We start from the raw sequence: 22482 nt of genomic DNA, 5'->3' as shown, positions 1-22482 counted from the left end.
AGACTTTGATAAGAGAAAAGTATTTTATTTTCTTGCTGAAGAAAAAATTGAAGACGATCGTTTTATGGTTAGAAAAAGAATGTTTACAGTCGAAGCTACATGGTGGAGTTATAACAATCTTAACTTCATGATTAAGACTCATTTAATATCATCAATATTCATTTAAAAGAAATGTTTAGTGTAGCATTTACAAAGATAAAATATTCGGGTCCTTTTTTTCGGGAATCAATGACCTAACAAAGATATCTCAATTTGTTACAAACTCAATTGTATGATTTTATTGATTACCTACTAATATATCAACAAATTTGGTACCAACAGGACAACGCAACATGTTATAATACGTTGGAAGTAAGTCGATATTTGGAAAATTTTTTGAATGGAACAGTGATACACAGCTACGTAACCAGATTTAACTCCGTTAGATTATTTCTTTTGGGGTTACTTAAAACAGAATGTATATGTCGTAGGCAGTTGACAGAATGCCGGCGTATGAGAAAATTAGCGATAACTAGCAGTCATTCGGTTGACAGCTACGATAAGAGAAGGTCTGTCTCGTTTTCTTTTCATCGTAAATCGCTTTTAGTTCTGCCTCAACCCACTTTTTCTGCGAGTCGTGATCATAAGTGATTAGAAAATGGGTAGTGATTCAGTGAACCGAGATGAGTTTGAACAAAAACTGAAAGATGCGTAAGGTTAGGTTAGGTTAGGTTAGGTTAGATTAGGTTAGGTTAGGTTAGGTTAAAGTTTTGTATTTTGAAATTGAATTAGAGAAAATTATTATGTTAGTAGGAGTCGTCCCAAACATAACGTTGTTAAAGAAAAAGGTGTATGTTAGGCAGTCGGAAAACAGGTGATTTCGATGATACATTCTTCCATCTGCCGGCGGTCTGCAAACTTCCTAAGCAGTCTGCAGAATGCCGGATTCTGCCAAATGTCTACGACATATACAACCAAAAGCCGTTTACAAACGTCCGATATTTGGAAAGGGTTATTACGGAAGTCATTCAAACTAGAATTACCAACATGATTAGAAATAATGTTAAGAGAATTTTGTCGTAAAATGGAAACGTGTATTAAAAAAATAGGTTGGTACGTTGAGGCAATTGTGGTTTGATGAAAGAAAACCCATCATCATTTTTTGTAAGAATGGCTAATAAATAATTGCATAATTATTATTTAACATTTTATTCATGTTAAATTTTGTTGTGTATCAATTATTTTGAAGCGTCAACAAAATGCTGCAACAAAGTTGGAAAACAAAATTATTATCAAAATAGTTAATTTCCGTTATTGAGGTATTTTCCTCTTGAGTAAAATTCTTATCTCGTATAAGAGAAAAAATTAAAATCTGATTGGTTGTTATTTAGTTTATAAGGCGTGTAAAACTTTTTACGAACAACAACTTTTTGTATATAACAAATATAATAAATATTTTCTCAAATTTTTTGAAATGTTTAACGTAACAGTGATTAACGGAAGTGCGGAAGCCCTTTGGTGTATACAGGCGTATTAAGTGCATAATACGATGTCACTAAAGGGCTCCCATATGGTCAAAACTATTACATTTTACACGAAACCTATTAATATTTACGTAGAGGAAAGACAGCCGAGTAATTAACCGGAGATAATTCATAATTGGTATGTGCATCCGATGGAAAAAATCCCAAGGAGGGTGTCAATATTATGAAATAATATGGGGTGAATGCTGCAAGATACATTGTGTGAATTTTATCACCTTGAATAAGAAATGAGTCAATTCTAATTTGATTATAGGTAATCAAACAAAGCACATGGATAACAAAATAGATGTAATCGGCGCATGAATAGTTGCATTAGATGAAAACGCTTCTTACTTTCTCAGATAATTGTAAAGGAAATCTGTCCAAGTAGTCTCAATTGCTAAAGTGAGCGAATAGATATTCTTATCTATGAATTATCCAATAAAATACTTTTATAGCTTATAACTATTAAACGTTTTGCAAAATACCTGCACGTTAGTTGACGGATGAGGTTAAAAAAGGAAAGGAAGCGTTTTTAGGATACAAGGTAAAAAAATGCGAAAGTAATATCAAAAGAGAGCATGTGCGGGGATTATATGGATGGTGAGATGTACGGTTACATACCCAATAGGTTCGGTTCTCAGGTAGAATTGTAATTCAAATATCTATTGGCATCAAAAGTGGTAACTATAAATTTGTTGCCAGAAAAATCAGAACATAACTTCAACAGACTCATACCTTGCCTTCTTATGAATATACCCAGAGATTCATAAAAAAATTAGTGTGGTTTACCATCCTCTATCATCACTACTAAATTATAGTCCCAATTTGTGACCTCCATTCCAAAAACACAATTACTTTTAAACTGATATTGTAGAAAGGGATTTATACTGGCTTATAGGTAGGAAATCCCAATTATCTTTAAAAAACAAAGTACTGAGCTACAAAGCAATCCTAAAGCCCATAAGGACCTACGAAGTTCCATAATGGGAATCAGCAGCCAAATCCAATATTGAAATTATAGAGTGATTCCAATCGGAGGTCCTACGAATTATGTTTCATGATTTGTGCCAAACTTTGTCATAACTAACATAAGATAGGTTAAGCCTCCACCAAAACAGACTGGTATCTAACCTAATGGTGCAACCAACAGTTCAGCGTAGACTCAAAAAAATATTTCTTACGACCTAATCAGCAGGTTTACGAGTGTTAGTGTGTTCCAAATAGCCAAACCTAATTGATCTAGTTATTAATTATAGCTGTAGGAGAAAGTGGATTTCTTATAGATTGCAAATAAAGCGGGAAAAAAAAATGTTTTCGCCATGACTGGACGATTACCTCTAGCCATTACTGTCATTAGCCAACCTTGATTCAAGACTGGTTGATTTAGAATAGACCATTATTATCATTTGCCAGCATTGGTCTAAGAATGAGAATTCCAGCTTTGGCCATGCTGAACCAAGACCAAGATTGAAAGACCTTATTTTGGCCAGGAACTAATGAGGCAAAAGAGTCCAAAAGTCGTCACCGGTTTGACAAAGCTTGGAACAGACTTGTACAAAGTTCAGCCAAATCCGAACCAAGTTTGGAACTGTCGTACCTTCCTCTATCGGATTCAGTATCCTGAAAACTAGCAAAATTTGTTGTACCTCGAATCCAGTGTTCAGAAATGGAATGAATCAATCTGTGTAGATATTTTCACTAAGATTCTATCGAGGAGAATGAGCAAAAATTGAAAAGTCACTAATCTATCAAACTTCTTTCTTCCATTTCAAATAATGCGAAAAAAAAAATAAAACAAAATGTTTTCGCCATGACTGGACGATTACCTCTAGCCATTACTGTCTTTAGCCAACCTTGATTCAAGACTGGTTGATTTAGAATAGACAATTTTTATCATTTGCCAGCATTGGTCTAAGAATGAGAATTCCAGCTTTGGCCATGCTTGGACCAAGATTGAAAGACCTTATTTTGGCCAGGAATTAATGAGCCAAAAGAGTCCAAAAGTCATCGCCGATTTGACCAAGCTCGAAAATCACCCTTGGAACAGACTTGTACAAAGTTGAGCCAAATCCGAACCAAGTTTGGAACTGTCGTACCTTCCTCTATCGGATTCAGTATCCTGGAAACTAGCAATATTTGTTAGATCTCGAATCCACTGCTCAGAGATGGAATGAATCAATCTGTGTAGATATTTTCACTAAAATTCTATCGAGGGTAATTCGTAATCTGTCATTTTTCTATCAAACCTCTTTCTTACATTTCAATTGTGATATCCAAACTATTTATTAGTGAATAGATTTTTTTATGTAATAGTAATGACTTTTAAGAAAGCTTATATGGAATCATCATGGCCGAAAATCGCTACATGAGGCTTTCGAGGCATCGAATCACTCTAGAAAGCACATTTCCCTTCCGCTTTCCCTTCTTCCTTCTGACTGTCAACAATACTGCCATTCGGAGTTTTTGAGCTATGCAATACTAATCCCATCATAATAATATTTTACATTTCATATTGTTAGGAGTTGTATTTTCTGCGCTTCTATATCTGTTCTCTCCGGTGTGAGAACGGACACCTTGCAGTTTGCTACTTACCGCTTGCGACTTGGAATCTCCTATTTTGTTCGAGGCATTGAGACGTGAAATATTTCCAGCTTTTAAAATGTAATAGGTATTTATTTCAATTTTTGACGCGAAATATCCTTTCTATAATAACTATGAAATCAAAACAAATACCAACATTGTTTTGTACTTTGTACACTGTAGAAGTCCTTAGTGGAATGAATTTATTTTATAGGATTGTACAAAATGCTGTTACACATCAACTGTTAATTCGAAGTTTGCATTCTCTATATTTTCAATTAAACACTATACACAAGGGCTGTATAAAAAGTTTTAGACCTTATTGGGCTTTATTGGGCTAAAGCCTTTCAAATAAAAGTTTTCTATCACATAACGACCTTCATTATTGATGGCTGCCAAACAAATACTAAACATCGTGGAGTCCTCAATTTCGAAACATATGCAGTATATATTTCTTTCTAATACAATGGTATTAGCAATTATCGCCATCTCTAGGTCAGGTCAGCTACTTCTGGGACATCCTCGTATACTAGTCTTGAAATAGATAAAATTTATATAAAATTTACGCGTCCCCTTTTTTTTCACCTGTATTATTACCAACTTCTGAAGTCATACGTACCAACCCTGTCCACCACGACCGTTATCCTGTCTTATTTTTTACTTTTTAGAGCACACTCAAACTTTTATAAAGTGTGGTTCTTAAAAATGTTTTTTGTATATATTATAATGTGTTCCTTTTTTACCATATATAAGATTTAGAGGAATAAATTTCATTATTTAGCTTAGTTTCTAGTCCTTTGTTTTTTAAGATTTATTGCATGTTACTCGTGGTGTTTCCTTTTTCCTGGCCTTGTACTTTCCCAAGTTTTCTTAACAGGCGCAGTGTCATCCATCCTTTGAAGTAGGCCTCACTGTCAAAGTTGTATCCTTTCAATGTTGTATTCTTATATAGGTTCAACTTTTAAATCTTCTCTTATATGAGAGTTTCTGACTATCATTTATAGTTACCCCTTTGAGTATTCTAAGATATTTCATTTCTGCTGCATAAATTTATGTCTCTCTCTGTCTATACTCAAGATTCAAAGCTGTATGTGAGAATTGGCCTGTAAATTGCTTTCATTTTCTTTTTTTTTAAGAGCCTTCTTTGTATTGCTTAATTCTACATCTTGTCTTCCTGTTTGTTCCAACATAATTTCTAGACGTTGGAAGCTACTAACTTGTTCTATAAGTTCCTCTTCAACCTTGATTTCGATGTTTTTCAGATACTACCATAACTTTGGAATTCTTTTTGTTAATTTTCATTGCGTTTTCTGTCATTATTTGGTTCCGGTTAATTTTTTTGTGCGGTTTTCTGCAAAGGTGCATTTTAATAAATAAATGCGCTCTAGAAATGTTCTTTGAGATATTTTTAACTTTTTTAAAACTACTTTATTTACAATAAACGACTTCTACAGCAAATAACTTTACAAACAAAACAATGAATTAACTCGAATTTATTGCAATGATTTTGTATTTATTTGATCCGTGTATTGGAATCCGCAGACTATGTGAATATTATTTATTGCACTTTGGAATCCGCTGATCGTGTGGCAGTGTCGGGGACCTTTCATATTTCTATATAGAGAGCTGTATCGTGCGAAGAGATATGACTGATTTGGTTTTTCTCCCAATAGTTAATAACACATTTTCGTAGAATCTGTTTAGTTAAAGGATAACCTACTTCATCTAGTCGTCTGAATCGGGGTACCAATTCGACTTCATGTTCGGGAGTTAAAAGCGTTTTCAATCGGAGTTTTTTGACTCTCCATTTTAAATGGCAAATAAAGATTTTTTTTGGTCCACTGCGATCGCAAAACCTTGCTGAATGTAATGTAAGAAGCTGTACTGTACATCTCGAAAATAGTTTACTACATTGTATGGAACCGTGGCAAAACTTACCTTTATGTATAATGCACGCATAAGAAATGTGCCTAGATCATCTCCCACGACTCCTAATCTCAAAGTAAATTCAGATCAGGGTGAAACTGATAATCTGTAGCGTAAGCAAGTAGAAATTATGGTGTGTGGGCATATTCCCTACACTTACCTTATTATAAGAAATTTTTTTTTCACATGTACGAGGATATATTGAACAATTTTTAGCCTACTATAGAACCAAACAAAATTTCAATGTCAAAATATTTTATTACTCAACATATTCTCCTCTTAATTGGATACATTTATTACAGCGAACCTGCAACGTCTCTAGACCTTTCAAAATAAAATGTTTCTTCTTGCTCTGCAAACCAGACTTCCACAGCTTTCATTACCTCCTCGATGGAAGAAAATTTACGACCTTATAAACTTTTTTTCAGTTGAGGAAAGAGATGATAGTTGGTCGAAGCCAAATCTGGTGAATAAGGGGGGTGTTCTAGAAATTCAAACCATAAATCACGAATTTTTCGCATGGCATCATGAGATTTGTGTGCAGGGGCGTCCTGCAAAAACAAAACACCTTTGGATAGCTTTCCGCGTCTTTTCTCTTTAATTTTTTCCCGTAGAGTGGTCAATAATGTCGAATAGTAATCTCTAGTTATTGTTCTACCCTTACCAAAAAAAAAAACAATCCTGATTACTCCATGGCAATCCCAAAAAACTGAATCAAGAACTTTTCCAGCAGATTTTTGTGCACAAAACTTCTTAGGTCTTGGAGAACCAGTGTGTCGCCATTCCATCGATTGTTGCTTTGTTTCTGGATCGTAGAAATGTGCCCAAGTCTCATCCATAGAAACAATTCGGTTTAAGAAGTCTACATCGTTTTCAAATCGAGCACAGATCGAGCGCGATGGGGGGGATCCATTTTGCAGCAATTTTTCTCATGTCCTAATTGACGTGAACTATATGATGAACGCGTTCGTATGAAATATTCAGTGCTTCAGATATCCGTTTTAGCCCAATTCGACGGTCTGATAAAATAATGTCATGAACTGCATCGATATTTTCGGGAACTGACACGGAAACTGGCCTTCCCGATCGGTCATCATCGTCAATCGAAAATTTACCTCTTTTGAAGCTTGCAGTCCAATTTTTCACGGTCGCATACGAAGGACATTGATCACCAAGGGTATTAAGCATATCTTCGTAAATTTGCTTACCTCTTAACCCTTTTAAATACAGGTACTTGATGATGGCTCCATACTTCAATTTTTCAATTTTCGCAATTTCGGTGGACATCTTTTTTCTTTTAATTTATGGCGTAATTCCGGTTCACTTTTTTGACGTCAAACTTTACACTGACACTTCTAATAAGTTATTGTTCGTTGCTATGGTAACGTAATATTTTGTATATGGAACTGGTCTAGGCTAACTAGATATCAATACATCCTCGTACATTCCAATATTTTTTGCTAACATTTTTTCATTTCACTATTTCTGTAAAGTCTTCTACACTTTGGCTTATTTTATTTAATCGTTTATTATTCGTTTATAGCATTACTGTTTTCATACCCCAACATTCCCTATTCTTCTTCAAATTTATGTTATCAAGTTCTGTTATTTTAGCTTTCACCATAAATAGTGGTTAGTATTGAAACGTGTGTACATCATAACATTTATTATTATTTTGTTGTAACTTTCTCATATTAATACATCGTTTGAATCACCTCGAATTTGATATTTATTTTCACTTTAAATCGCCCGCCCCTCGTATTTAAAATCAATGCTTCACTCGTAGTTTCATATTACTTAACCTACCCTGATGTACTCAATGTTCGACCTTACAAATATACAGCTATAATAATCGATGGTCTGGAATAGGAAGTGAGGGCAGTCTTTTTTTTTCACCTTGGTGAGATCGCATATGTCATCCTGGGTCGACATGATGAATGGATGCAGTGGTCGAGTTCACACGATGCTAATTACATATCAATATGGTTAGAAGAGGCTTCGATGATACTACCACAACGGCGTTTAAGTTGCTAATTAAGCGTGATTCCTTGTTTCGTTCATGATTTTATGTTTGTCACTGATTTCGTGAATAACAGAGGGGAGAGATATTAAATGTAACGGAATATGTTAGAAATTAATTCAATAACACTGGCCAACAAGATTTTCGTAACACAGACGAGACCTTTATTTTTAAAATGGAAACACCCGTCCAATAGTAGAAAAAATATTTATTAAGCTCTAACACGTACCACTTTTCAATAGCTTGATTATCCCTGTTTACATTATCAGGTACGTAATTTTATAAAGGGGCGGTTAATATCGGTAAATTTTATGGCCGAAAAAGTACCTGTACTGAATTATTCACTATAATAAACATAAACGCGCCGTAGTGGAAAATTTATGGTGAAATCGCAAACTAGGCCATTTTCCGTGCTGTGTTAGTTGTAGCGTGTCATTGGTACAGTGGATGAATGGGAAGAAGAAAAGCATGCCTTTTGCAATTCCAATGGTATGGCGGGAAGCTATTAACCATTTTGACGACTGCTATTTTTGACTAATAAAGACTGAAGGCCATTCTAATAAAGGAAAGCACAAGATCGAGTATCCAAATTTGCCGTCTGCTATACGACCTCTTCCCCATAACGACGATTTACCAGTACCGATTGCGCCTTTAGATCCACAAAATATTGTTTTAGAAGCTACTTGAGACAACGTATCATCAGGAAGCTCCGGAAAACAATGCACCAACCGTATTTTTATTCCAAGTACCAGTTCCGGCGAGCCACATTCGATTGTTCAAAGTGAGCTGAAGAAATTAAGACTTGATTTGGGGTTATCAAAGCAACAGTCTGAACTTCTTGCTTCCCGTCTTAAGGAATGGAATTCGTTAGCCAAATAGACAAAAATTAAGGCTTTTAGAAAAAGAAATGCTACATTTTCTACATTCTACAGTATGGAAAATTCGTTGTCTGCCTGTATGGATATTAATGGTCTAATGAAGGAACTAAATCTCGTCTAAATACAGTTTAAAAGCAGTTATTACACAATGGAAGCTTAAAACCGTCTATACCAGTTGCTCATTCTGTAAAGATGAAAGACACCTATGAAAATATTCGTTTGCTTTTAGACCAAATTAACTACAACAAGTATAAGTGGTAGATATGTGGAGACCTTAAGGTGATTGGAATTTTAATGGGAATTCATGAGGGTTCACGAAACATTGCTGTTCTGTTTGTCTATGTGACAGTCGGGCAGCAGATCAACAATAAGTAAAAAAAATTGGCAAGCAAGAAGTGAGTTTCTACCGGGATATCATAATGTTAAGTTTATACCCCTTGTATATCCCAAAAAAGACCTTCTGCCGACCCTTCACGTTAAACTTGGATTGATGAAAACTTTGTAAAGGCTATGGATAAAGAGAGTGATGGATTCAAATACCTTGGAGAAGTCTTTCTCCAGTTAAGTGATGCCAAATTAAAGGAAGATATTTTTATTGGGTCACAATAAAAAAGTAAATTTTTGGACGATGTTAATTTTACAAAAAAAGCTCACCAGGCAGGAGCTCAGAGCATGGAAGGCATTTGTTAGTGTAGTGATGGGATTTTTGGGCAACAATATGGATCCAAACTAGCAACAGTTAGTTGATGAACTTCTAGACGCTTAGAAATCCCTTGATGCTCGAATGTCATTGAAAATTTATTTTCTTCATTGCAATCTGACATTTTTTTACCGAAAATTTGGGAGCTGTCAGTGATGAACAGGGTTAAAGGTCCCACCTAGATATTAGAACAATAGAAATTCGGTATCAAGGACGATGGGATTCGACCATGATGGGTGATTAAAGTTGGTTTTTAAAAATAGAAAGTGCAACTCCCCATAAAAGGAAAAAGTAGAGCTAATTGATATTTAAATTAAGTTTTTGTTTTTAAATGTTTAAAAAACCTTAAATTATCTTTTTAATAAATTTGAAATATTTTACCAATGAATATGGATCTATAAGTATACTCGTAACATAAAAACCTTACGTGTTACAATTATTTTTTTCATATTTTCGTATTTGTATAGGTCCATTTTATCACAATATGCTATTCATTATTGTGATATTACAAAAAATTTATTTTGTCGATCAGTGTTATTAAACATATTTTAATTATTTAACAGGCTTTGTAATAAGTTCTGTCGTTTAATGGGAGGTTATAATATTACGTTTTGTCATTTCAGTTTTCTCAAATTGATATTAAGGGCTAATTTCACAACCTAAGGTGAAACAATGGAACACACATTTTTCCGCCAGTTGTCACAAATATAAAACAAATTTTTCCTATATTTGTTTCAAAGTTAAATTGTTAAGTCAACAAAAATAAACAAAGAACAAAAAAATGAACAATATCTATGACGTAATGCTTTTGGTTATCCTTGTGAAGAAAAGAAGAAACAGTCGAATCCAAAAAAAAGTGATACGGTAACTTGGAAGCAAAAAAATGGAAGAAGAATTGGCATGAGAATTTAATGATGAATATAACAAAAACGGTGATATTTTTGATAAAACCACAACAAATTTAAAAAATGTGAGATAATTTAAAGATTTTCTAGAACAAATAACTTTTTGCTTTCTTGGCGTGTCGACAATGTTGATAATTTCTTCATCATCATCGAATTCATCAAATATACAGTGCAAATCTTTAATCAGCCTATTAAAACCCTTTATAATATTGTACAAATGTATTTAAAAAAATTAGATCGGATCCTCCATTTCCTGTTAAACTGAAGTTCAAACTACCCCCAGATGGGCAGTAACATTTAAATGGAAGTTTGTCAGTAAACTCCACATATAAAACCTGAAACAAACGGTATCTGTAGTTTAAACCGATGTTTGAGGTTTAAACTTAACTTGTAAAATTGTGTCTAGGTCCTTATAAATACGTGTGAAGTTTTAGGTAGATTTTTACAAAACAAAAAATGAAATTTTGCAAAAAATATTATTAGCAACCCTACGTAAAGATGCCCAAGCTATTCTCACAGTTCCAAGCATCCACAGTAATAAATAGAAGTAAAGTATATTTAGAATCACGATTCTAGTTCCTTCGATCTCCTCTACTGTTAAGTTCCTTTGAGATCTGCCTTCATCATGTGAAACAATAACGGCACTAGACGAGTATTGTTAGAAGGTCTGGTTTTCACGTCTCATTTCACTCTTTATCTGCATTTCGAACAGCACAAATAGCCACCAAAAGTCTTAAATATGATACACGTAATGTCCGATCCAGATTTTACATTTCACATTCTCGATGCGTTATGTATCCAAGTTCTTTGAGTCGCACCTGAAAAACCGACAACATCTACCGAAAGAAATTCAAAATAAGCTATAAGCACCTCTTAAGATATCTGATAAACAAGGCTAACTGAAAAAAGCTTGTAGACAACTTTCCTAACAACATTTTGAAAATGTTTTTATTACTGAAGATGAGATTGGGTCTAAACCTTGATTCTGATTAAAAACAAACGGCTAAGAAGTGGTACGAGTACATCGTTCTAAAGCTAGTAGGGGTTCAAAAATTGGACATGAATTTTACAGGAAACACAATCAAATTTGCTTGTAAATTCTATTTATAAATGGACCAGAGGCAGAGAGACCATACTTTGTATCCCATCCCAAGTTTATCTCGAAGAAAATTGTGGGTTGTGGATCTTTGATAATGAATCAGCTTGAGCAAATGGAAAAATCACATTTATCGTTTCTTTTATGAAACAAAAGGTTTCAGTGGCCAGTATTATAATAAATAAACAAAAAGCAGTTACAGCTCAATGGTATACCGAAATTTGTTAACCACAGCTATTTAGAGCGTTGAAAATATGACACTTAGATCCCTTATTCAGTCGTGGTATCTCTATATCGATAAACCTTGAGCTCATCGTGCTCAAGACTCTTTCAGAATCTAGAATACGAGTATTAAACCATCCACCCTATAGTTCTGACTTAATACCAAGCGATTTTGATTTTTTTCTTTTGTAAAATTTGTAAAAGTGAGTCTTCTTTAAAAGAATAGTTGATCGCAGCCTCGGAAACATTGTGTGATTCCATTGAGGAAAAATAAAAGCATGGGTTTGATCATTGGTTCTTACGTATGATGAGGTGTACTGAGTGTGGTGGAAATTAATCCAAGAAACAATAAATAATTTATTAAGGATGGCAAGATCTACTTCGAGACCGAAGTTCATAATTGAGTTAGTGGGCAGTATAATTATTTGAGATGTGATAATAAAAAACTAACATTTGGAATAACTAACCTCAATAAATTTTCATCACAATATCAGCCATATTTCGAAACCTTTAGAATCCCAAAATACCGTTTCCGAAATAATTGAAACGTTCCATACTTAAAACTTACTATGTATGAGTTGAATTAAAGTAAACTGAACACACACAATTCAATAATATTTGTACCAATACCATCTCAATATCCATTAAACATCAATTGCATTACTCTGTTTATATTATTATTATTACTAACAATTGTGGAACGTTCAGCAAAGCGGGTAGATAATTCACGCCATATTGTAAGCCGATTACCAAAAGCATCCAACAATATTTTGTAATATTGTGATGACTGCATAAAGAGTCTTTCGGAGTAATATCTATTTTTCAGCATACAAAATCCTCGAGTTAATACTGAAATTTAATGTGAAGGAAATCTTGGGATAAGGCTTATACTTTCGTTTACTGAAATAAATATTAAATTTAAAATTCTAATCAGTCACTTAACTAACATAAAAGGAAATCTCTTCATTCAAAATATTCCAGCGAACGTTGATGTTGTCTCTGGGTATGTCCAGGGCTCCCTGAATAAAATCATAATAAAATAAATTTTTTTCAAATCGGTTTCTTATATAGCTCAAAACTTGATTTATAATTTTTAAGAAAAAATTAATTTTAAAGGCGGGTTTTGGACCATTAGGGATATCATCTCGGTGTTCATAGTCAAATATTTTTGGTTTAAATTTTTTCCTGACCATGGGTAACGGTGGGAAGTCTCCTTCAATTTCGCTTGTACAAGAATTTCTTGAAATGATTGGTCAGATCTATATTGCTGGAAGTAATCAACTGAATATTTAAGTAGGTTTGACTTACTTCAACATTAATTAAAGCACTTTGCATTTGTTTGCTGACAATATCTATATGAAATAAAACGCCACGCCAAATAATAATTTCACGAATAAATTTTGTACGAGCGTTAAAAGGGAACTCGCTTTAGGTCTTGTATCAATGTGAAAGGAATTATCTTCAGCTACTTTTAGAAGGCTTTCGCAAACCTTAATTAAATAAAGTTTAAGTGGATTTATTGCATTAATTCTGTCAGACCATCTTGTCTCACTTAGAGGGTTAAGAATGACGAAAAAAAAATCATAACTCTTGTACAAGATTTATTGTAACACCTGACACCTTAGAAGCGACATTTACTGTTAAATTCAAAGTATGAGTCCAACAAGGTACAAAAAGGGCTCTCGGATTCGGCCCAAAAAAGTTTTTTATAGGTTTTTTTCATGTGAACCGCTCTTAGTCAAGTCAAAAATTCCTTCAACGCTTGTTTTCGTGTAGGTTTTTTAAACGTGGGAACGGTCTATGCAAACTGGCAAAATAGCCATTTGGTGACGTGTTATGTTTATTCAAACATCTATAAATTCCAAGGTCATGTATCTTATCGATACTGTTTTATGTAGTCAGCTCGTATCGTGCTCCAAATATTAAAAGCAGATCTCAATATAAAAAACGGTAGCTATAATTGAAAAAGGTGGGGATTCATTGTGTTAAAAAAAAATAAGAAAATTATTACATTTAAGAAAATGAAAACTTGCACAACAATAACTGTTCAAGCAAAGTGAATGAATAAGAAAAAGATACCCAAAACGCCATAACAGTTGGTGATAAAGCACTGCACGTTTATAATTCTGAAAGGAATCAGACAGATACTGGAACTGTAGAACCCCAACCTCAAGCAAGAAATACAGATAGAAACGAAAAAAATGGATAATTAAATTCCATATATTCAGTTTACTGGTTGTTAAAATTATAATAGACAAAATGAATAGTTACAAACTAATATTTTAATAGCATTGTTATAGGTAACTATCAAAATTTGTGATTAACTTTTCTCTAGGTACTTATATTTTAGTACTTATTGTGATAATTGTAGATAAAGTACTCATGAGCAAAAAAATCAGGTGAACACCTCTACGATTGCAAGTAACTGGTAAACTAATTAGGAGATATACATCACCGTTAACGGCAAACAAGAATTCTTGACATGACTCAGAGCTCAGAGAAAGTCGAAGAATAGCTATGAGTGGCTGGACAGTCAAAAAAAACTTAGCTAATCCTGAGCCAAAGAGGTCAGTTACTGGCCCCAAATTAACCACAGCTCACCGATCAGACTGTCTACGATTTGCCAGAGAGCACGCTAATTGGCCTGACGAAAATGGGGCTCCGTTCTCTTCTTAGACGATAGCAGAGATGTCTGCATGGTAGTGATAGAAGAAGATGAGCCTACAGAAGACCTGGACAAAGACTCGCGTAGGGTTGTATAAAAGGAAACGTGGCTTTTGAAGGAGGCATTTCTATGGAAGCAAGAACCGAGTTGGTTTTTATTGAAACTGGCGGTGGAGCGGGGAGGGGGATTAACGGCAGACCAACACATAGAAGAAATTTTAGCCAATTTCATTGGTGACAACGACATTCTAATGCAGCACAATGACCGTCTACATACTTCAGGCTACGTATGGCATGAAAAAAGATCGAGTGAAGAAACTTATTGGATCTATAAAAAAGCGATTGGAAGTTGTTATTAGAAAACACTCAGAGGAGGAACACTAAATTTATTATGACGAATTCAAGCTTGTATTTTCTTTGCTGTTAATTATAACCCTTTTTTATTATTTAATGTTCCTTATCGTTTCATATTTTTTCTTTATCAAAAAAAAAAAATAAATATCAACATTGACCACTCATTATAAGCTAAGACTAATGGTTGTGAGATGCTAAAATAAAAAAAAGAATGGAAGCTACAGATTGTTTGCTAGAGACTAGACCGTCAGCTTGCGACTTGAGACGATTTTTTGTTTCCGAGTTCATAATATTTAACTTGCGGTCTTAACTCGCTTGATCGCCTCCAGATCATCGTCCAAAATTTATCTGTGTTAGTTATTATAAACTTAACCGCTCGTACAATAATATTTTCATTTTTTGTAGTGGAACAAATACTTCATATTAACGATTTTCCGTTTTCGAAGACAATTGAATGAAAATTCAATGAGTCACTTGTCAATATGTAGTTTTTAAAAATATTTTTTAACTCATTTCATCCCTTTTAAAATTAATATAAAATTTCTTCTTAGCTTAAAACCTATTATTAGAAACTTTATTTTAAAAGACTTTTGTCTAAATATGCAACCTAGGTCTGAAAATAAACCCTCACTTTTGCAAAATTATAATCTTATGCCCAAAGTGTGTTCTGTAGCTATTGATTGAAGAAGGCTTCTCTCAAGGGGATTCCAAGAAATGGAGAAAAATAAAAGTCATGGCTATAGGTGTGTAATTCATGCAAATCTAGACCGATTTCCATAAATACATTAAAATCTGAAGTTGTATCATTCGCTCTTTTGGTAGGAGAGAATTTTTTATTTTTGTTTGACTGAATATTGAAAAAATTATCTAAAATTACCTTGATGAGATCAAAATTCAAGCAATGGTGACTTACGAGCTTTATCAAATTCTCAACACATTCTTAGATTCATTGAAATATGAAATCCTGATCAAAATAAGTTCAGAAATGAGATTTGAAAAATTCTGGGTGATATCAATTTGTAATTGGGGGTCTGGAATACAAACTATTATACTTAATGGATTTTTTCAATACTCATTTGGCTCAAATTTTTTTATAATTTGTTTTACTTAAGCATTGCAATATTTTTAATTTAAATTTAGTGAAAAATAGGTCTACATTTGGAGGATACTCTTAAAAATGTTTATTTAACTAATTTACTCAGCTTATACTGGTATTATTTATTTTAAAACGTAGCCAAAATACTCGTAAATTTATATCGATATTTCAGTTGCTAGAAGGCGAAGGAAAGAAGGAAGACCACGACGCCAAAGAACAACTTTTAGCAGTGATCAAACATTGAGATTGGAGATAGAATTTCAAAAATCAGAATATATCAGTCGGGGACGGAGATGTGAACTAGCGGAATCGCTTAGGTTGTCAGAAACGCAGATAAAAATTTGGTTCCAGAATAGGAGAGCTAAGGACAAAAGGATAGAAAAGGCACACATTGATCATCATTACAGGTATTATTATGAACATGTTTTGATTTTCTTAATTCTTAAACTTTTTCTAGTACATTTTTCTTGTACAAATCAATAACAATCTGATTATGACATCACAATATTAAACCAATAAAATTTAATTATTACGAGGGCCGTTTTTTTCAACCACCGATAGGCTATAAATAATAGACAAGTTCATATAAAACAACAATTTTATTACAAAAAGATTGGCACACTTTAATTTTTGACATAATCTTCGAAGAGACTGAGACATTTGTCAGACTAGCTTTTCAATACCGTCTTCAAAAAAGTTGCCGCCAATGTAGCCTAACGGTTAAGTAATAATAAAGTACAAAACAGACCTTGAAACTTCTAGAAATTCCGTAGACAGAGCAGCAATGGCGGTTTTCTTTAACCATTCTGTTGAACCAGGTCGTCTGAAACGACAGATTTGCGTCCTTGGCCGCCACATCATGCATATAATTACGGCCATCTTTAAACTTTCGACACCATTAACGTACCATCACTCATGAAGTTTTCACCATACCAGGCCCTCAGCCTGTACGAAACGAATCACATAATTCACACTTGGCGGGAGCATCAATAATGGCGGACATGTTTACGTGGCTGTAGCACAACGCCGACTGACGCCTGAATATCAACAATAGCGGAGTATGTAGTGTGAGAGCTTCGCAGTCGCATACAGTGCATTCCCGCATATCTGAAGCACTGAATATTTCATACAAACGCGTTCAACATATAGTTCACGTCAATTTGGACATAAGAAAAATTGCTGCAAAATGGATCCCAAAATGTTTGAATGTTGACCAAAAGCGTTAAGGGTAGAAGCATCGCGTTCGATCTGTGCTCGATTTGTAAACGATGTAGACTTCTTAAACCGAATTGCTACTATGGATGAGACTTGGGTACATTTCTACGATCCAGAAACAAAGCAACAATCGAAGGAATGGCGACACTCTGGTTCTCCAAGACCTAAGAAGTTTCGTCTCCAACAATCTGCAGGAAAAATTCTTAAGGGTAAAACAATTACTGAAGATTACTATTCGACATTACTGATCTTCTCTACGGGTAAAAATTAAAGAAAAAAGAAGCGGAAAGTTATCCAAAGATGTTTTGTTTTTGCAGGATAACGCCCCTGCACACAAATCTCATGTTGCATTCAAAAAATTCGTGATTTAGGGTTTGAATTACTGGAACACCCCATTTATTCATCAGATTTGGCTCCGTCCGACTATCATCTCTTTCCTTAACTGAAAAAAAGTTTAAAGGTCGTAAATTTTCTTCCACCAAGGAAGTAATAAAAGCTGTGGAGGTCTGGTATGCAGAGCACGAAGAAACATTTTTTTTAAAGGTCTAGAAACGTTAAAAATTTGTTTGGTTCTATAATAGGCTAAGAATTTTTCAATATATTCTCGTATTTCAAGAAATGAAACATAAGAAAATACCTCTATTGCAATTCACTTGTCCCCTTAGCTGAATCAATGATGGCACAAGTAAAGGAAATGCAACTGTCAAAAGAAAAAAATCTACCTTCAAATGCAACAAAACTCATGACGAATATTGGGAACCATTTACCGTTGGGAGGACCAACAGGAAGATGTGGTCGCTGTGCCAAACAAAATAAGGAAACACGAAAAAAAAGTATGTGCGCAATGGGCAAAATTGCACTCTGCAAAAACTGTTTTGCGTTGTATCATACGTATAAAGTTGTATCATAAATATTGTAAAAGGGTGTCATCTAATATATATTTTTTTGTACTAGTAAACAAAACTTTTCACTGTATTTTATATCGTCTTTTCAACACCAGTGTTTGTTTGTTTGTTTAAAAACACCGGTGGGACATATATGTCCCACCCTCGAAAATGCCCCTACATTCCAAATTTTTGGGGTAGAATGTTTTTCTACTTTAAAGTCATAATTTACATATAGGAGGGTACATCGAACGCACATTTGCAGGTATAAAGACGCTATCTTCAATCCCTAACCTTCCTAACCTAACCTAACCTAACCATACGCAACTTTTTTTATTATTTTTAACCTAATACCAAAAATGCACTCATTCTTAGAAAAAATAATTTTTTCTATCAATTTTTGTTCAATATTTTATATAATATTGAACATTTGCTCATTTTGGAAAATCTTGGATGTTGCTGATGGTTTTTCGTTTTGTCTTAATGATAATTATTCAAAAATTGGTATGTTTGTCCATCTCTAGGTCCCACTTCGGCAAATCAAATTTTCTTGTGCGCTCGTCGAACGATCTTTCGGATTCGACACAGATAGTATGTTTTCAAAATGTGCCTGTGCGCTCCTCGCATCCCACCAAGTAAAATCTGGTATTGTAAGGGTTGATGAATTTATTCCATTTTGCTGTTCCACACCGCTCCACACCAATCGAATTAGAAATTTTTACTTGTAAATATTTTTCGAAATATTAAAATAGTTACGTGTGAATTTTGGTTCGCGTTTTTGATAATAAAAAGTCCCTTTCACACTAATTAGGTCCTAACTCCCATGATATTTCACAATAAGATAAACATCTTTGTTGTATCGTTCAGAAACACCTGTTTCAACAAAATACTTTCACATCTCGATGCCCCTCAAACTGTCCTAATTGTTATTCTTAATGTAAACTATCATGCAAAAACGGCATAATATTAATACCCTATTATACTTACTATTAGTAGGGTACTTGGAAATACAAATAAACTCGGATATATCAAACGAGGTGGATAAAAAGTTGGGGTGAAGTTTTTTTAAGAGTTCATTGAAATAATCTATGTGGAGATTTATTTGATTGAGTATGCGATTGAATGATCATTTAAATACGTTGATGTAAATTTCTTTGTAGAGCAACCTTAGAAAATCATATTCTTTGAAGGGTTTTCATTTGATAACTTATGTTTGTACAGTTAATTGTTTATTCATTACGATAAAATGAATCACCTGAATATCGGAGCTGTAGCTATCGATGGAGTGTGTCAACTTTTATACATAGGTGTCTCATAAGTAATGTCGGTTTTCATATGTGAAAATCCCTACCCTTCAATTTAAACTTGTCAATATTAATTTCTATCCACTTTTCCGCTACTAATAGCAACATTGTATTGAAATTTTATACGAATATGTTTTGGAAGCTGATACATCCAATGAATTTATTTTTATGTCTGACTCTCATAGAGGGCGCTAGTTACACGGTTCTTACCAAGTAGTATTTTTTCATACTGTACTGTAAAGTCGATTTTACAGTACCAATTTGAGTCCGTAAAATGGCACTTTATGGTATCTTGTACTTTACAGTATTTAATTTTCCCAATCACAATACAGTGTAATTTCACTAATCCGGCACCTCAATAAATCGGCACGTCCAATAATCCGGCTCCCTCCGCCCACGCCTCCCTCGCACTTCTACACCTGTGCGTTTCGGTTGCTGCGTCGTCGACTAGCAATCTAACCTCAAAACTTATCACGTTCACGTGCTTACGTACCGTAAGCGGGTGTGACTTTATGACTACGGGATAATTTGGTGACACTTTCTGGCATATAATATCATGGCTTCCAAATTACACATTGTGAACGCAATTTAACCCTGCCTACAAATATATATATATATATATATATATATATATATATATATATATATATATATATATATATATATATTCTATGGCAACGTGTCAAAGTCTGCATTCACTTGAGTGTCTTTTTGTGTATGGCTTGTCAAGTGTCAGGCTAATTTCTATCAAAATCACTGAAGCGTGCAAACTTTGTTGTGTTGAGAAAAAATTAAACGCTGTTCAGAGCTACAATATGTTTTTATTATATTAGATTTAGTAGTTAAAACTATAAAAGAATGTGATGTTATGGTTCTGATGTATTTGAAAAGTAATTTTGTCTAACGGGCTTTGTAGGATTGCCAGATGAGTCCCAAATGACCTTAAATAGTAGGAATTTGCAAAGTATTGAATCTTTTTGATCAAAATTTCGGGAATCTTGAAACACTGCTTGTCAGTTTGACACCTTTTGGAATAAGATGTATCATAACTTAACAAAGTGGGCAAAAAAGTCCCCATATTCAAAGATAATTTACCAGGGGCTGACTGGGTTAAAAGCTTTATTAAGCGACATCAAACAGTACTGTCACACAGTATTACTAAAAATATAAAAAATGCGCGGGTTGCCATAGATGCAAATATGGTTAATGCTTTTTGCGACCACCTGGACAGTGGACTGAAAAACGTACCTGCTAGTAACATTTGGAACTATGATGAGGCAAACTTAGTAGATGACAAAAGCATGTACTTCTATCATGGTTTGCGGCAATGCAGCAGGAGATATCGCCCCAGTTTATGTTAACTACAAGTCGCCATTGACAAAAAATCCTTTTTAATGTGTACCATGACAAATGGTAACAAATTTTGGAAGTAGCCACAGAAAAAGGATGAAATCTGGTACACAGACGATATGGTGGTGAAGAAAATCAATGAACCCAAATTGGTAACAAAGAGGGGACAGTATGACGTTCCAGAATTACATGACGACGTGTCTGATTAAAGTTACTTTGTTACTTTTAAACATTTAATAACATTTTTTATCTACTTATCAAACACATCTTTTGTAATTAATACGTTTTTTTGGAGTTTACTCCTTAAGAATCGATTTGCATATATAAGGGGCCCGGTATGAGAAAAATGAAGGAGTAAAATCTATCGTTACGTTTTTGGTGCGCAACTTTCTAATTTGTCAGTGTCGACATACTTATATTGCTGTTTTTATTATAAATATCAACAATTAATATTGTTATTGTGAAGTTTTAATTTTTATCATTGTGTTCCGCTAAAGTGAACTGAAAGTATTTTCAAATAACTATGGCAGAAAGAGTTGTAGATGATATTGCCGGAACATCTAACAAACACGTGGTTGCACATCTGAAATTGACTATTGTAAAAAGTTTAATGTAAAATATTTCGTCGATTAGTTATAATAAATGTATATGAAATGAATAAATTGAATAAATATATATTTATATATGTATATTATTTTCAGTAATTAACAAATTTACCCTTTTATACAGTATCAATCTTTTTTAACTTAAATAAACTCTTTTTGCGGCTGGTTAGACTATCGAACTTAAGGAGTAACTCCAGTCGTGCGTCGGAGCTGACACACACAATTTTTTTTTCTTATTTTGATAGTTTTTTTTCCAGTGCAACTAAATACTAAATTCTAAAAATAGTTCTTTTTAAATAAATTCACCTTTATTAGTAAATATTCCTCTTCTGCAGCTTCCTTTAAAAATCTCTGCAATTGGTCTGCTGTCAATATGTGTGATTTTTTGGGGACTTGATTGTCGGACTTTCTTTTTAAAAATGAACGTAAGTTCTTATAGATACGTGGATATAATCAATGTTTTTTTATACTTCGCAACATTGAATATTCTTGAAGTCTTCAAAGTATACCAAAAGTACAGTTTCCGAAAAAGATTTTATATTTGTATTTCTTCTCCATTCTATAAATTTCTCGTATGCTAATTCATATTTTTCTTTCTCGGAATTTCCGGCAACAAATTACTTTTGCTACTTTTTTCGATATCTCTGGCGGAGTATTATCAAAATCGTCACTACTGTCAATATCCGTATTATTTATTTTAATTTGGAATAATTATATTCTACTAAAATAATATTTAATGGAAATTGCGAATTTTATCAAACCACGAATGAAAACTACCTTAAGAATTTAAAAAACTTCTATAATCTGACAGTTGTTTCAACTATTTAAAGTTTAAGTGAACTAAGTTATCGTTGATTTTTATTGATTCTCCATATAAATGTATGTGGTGTGGACAAAGTGCCGTGAGCAATAATGTGGTTTTGAAATTAAGTTAGCTATGAGAAATACGTCACTTTTCATAAGTTGAATCGAAATTTTGATTAATAAATTTAATATTGAAAAAGTTGTGTTCAATACTACTTGGTACTAACCGTATAGCTAGCGCCCTCTATGAGAATCAGACATAAAAACAAATTCATTGGATATATCAGCGTCAAAAACATATTGGTATAAAATTTAAATACAATGTTGCCTTTAGTTGTGGCAAAATCGTAAAAAATGTGTATATTTTGGCAACG

At 33.6% G+C, this 22482-nt stretch overlaps 1 protein-coding gene across 1 annotated transcript in view; it reads left to right on the top strand.

The window, feature by feature from the left end:
- Positions 1-22482, top strand: part of LOC130450439 (homeobox protein rough-like) — a 30091-nt gene that overhangs the window by 3645 nt on the left and 3964 nt on the right. The window contains exon 2 of the mRNA XM_056788814.1: positions 16119-16353. Coding sequence (XP_056644792.1) covers positions 16119-16353 — 235 coding nt within the window. The remainder of the gene's footprint in view (positions 1-16118; positions 16354-22482) is intronic.

This window comes from Diorhabda sublineata, chromosome 11 (genome assembly GCF_026230105.1).
Source record: "Diorhabda sublineata isolate icDioSubl1.1 chromosome 11, icDioSubl1.1, whole genome shotgun sequence".
Taxonomy (NCBI): Eukaryota; Metazoa; Arthropoda; class Insecta; order Coleoptera; family Chrysomelidae; genus Diorhabda; species Diorhabda sublineata.
This window is presented reverse-complemented; position numbering and strand designations above follow the sequence as displayed.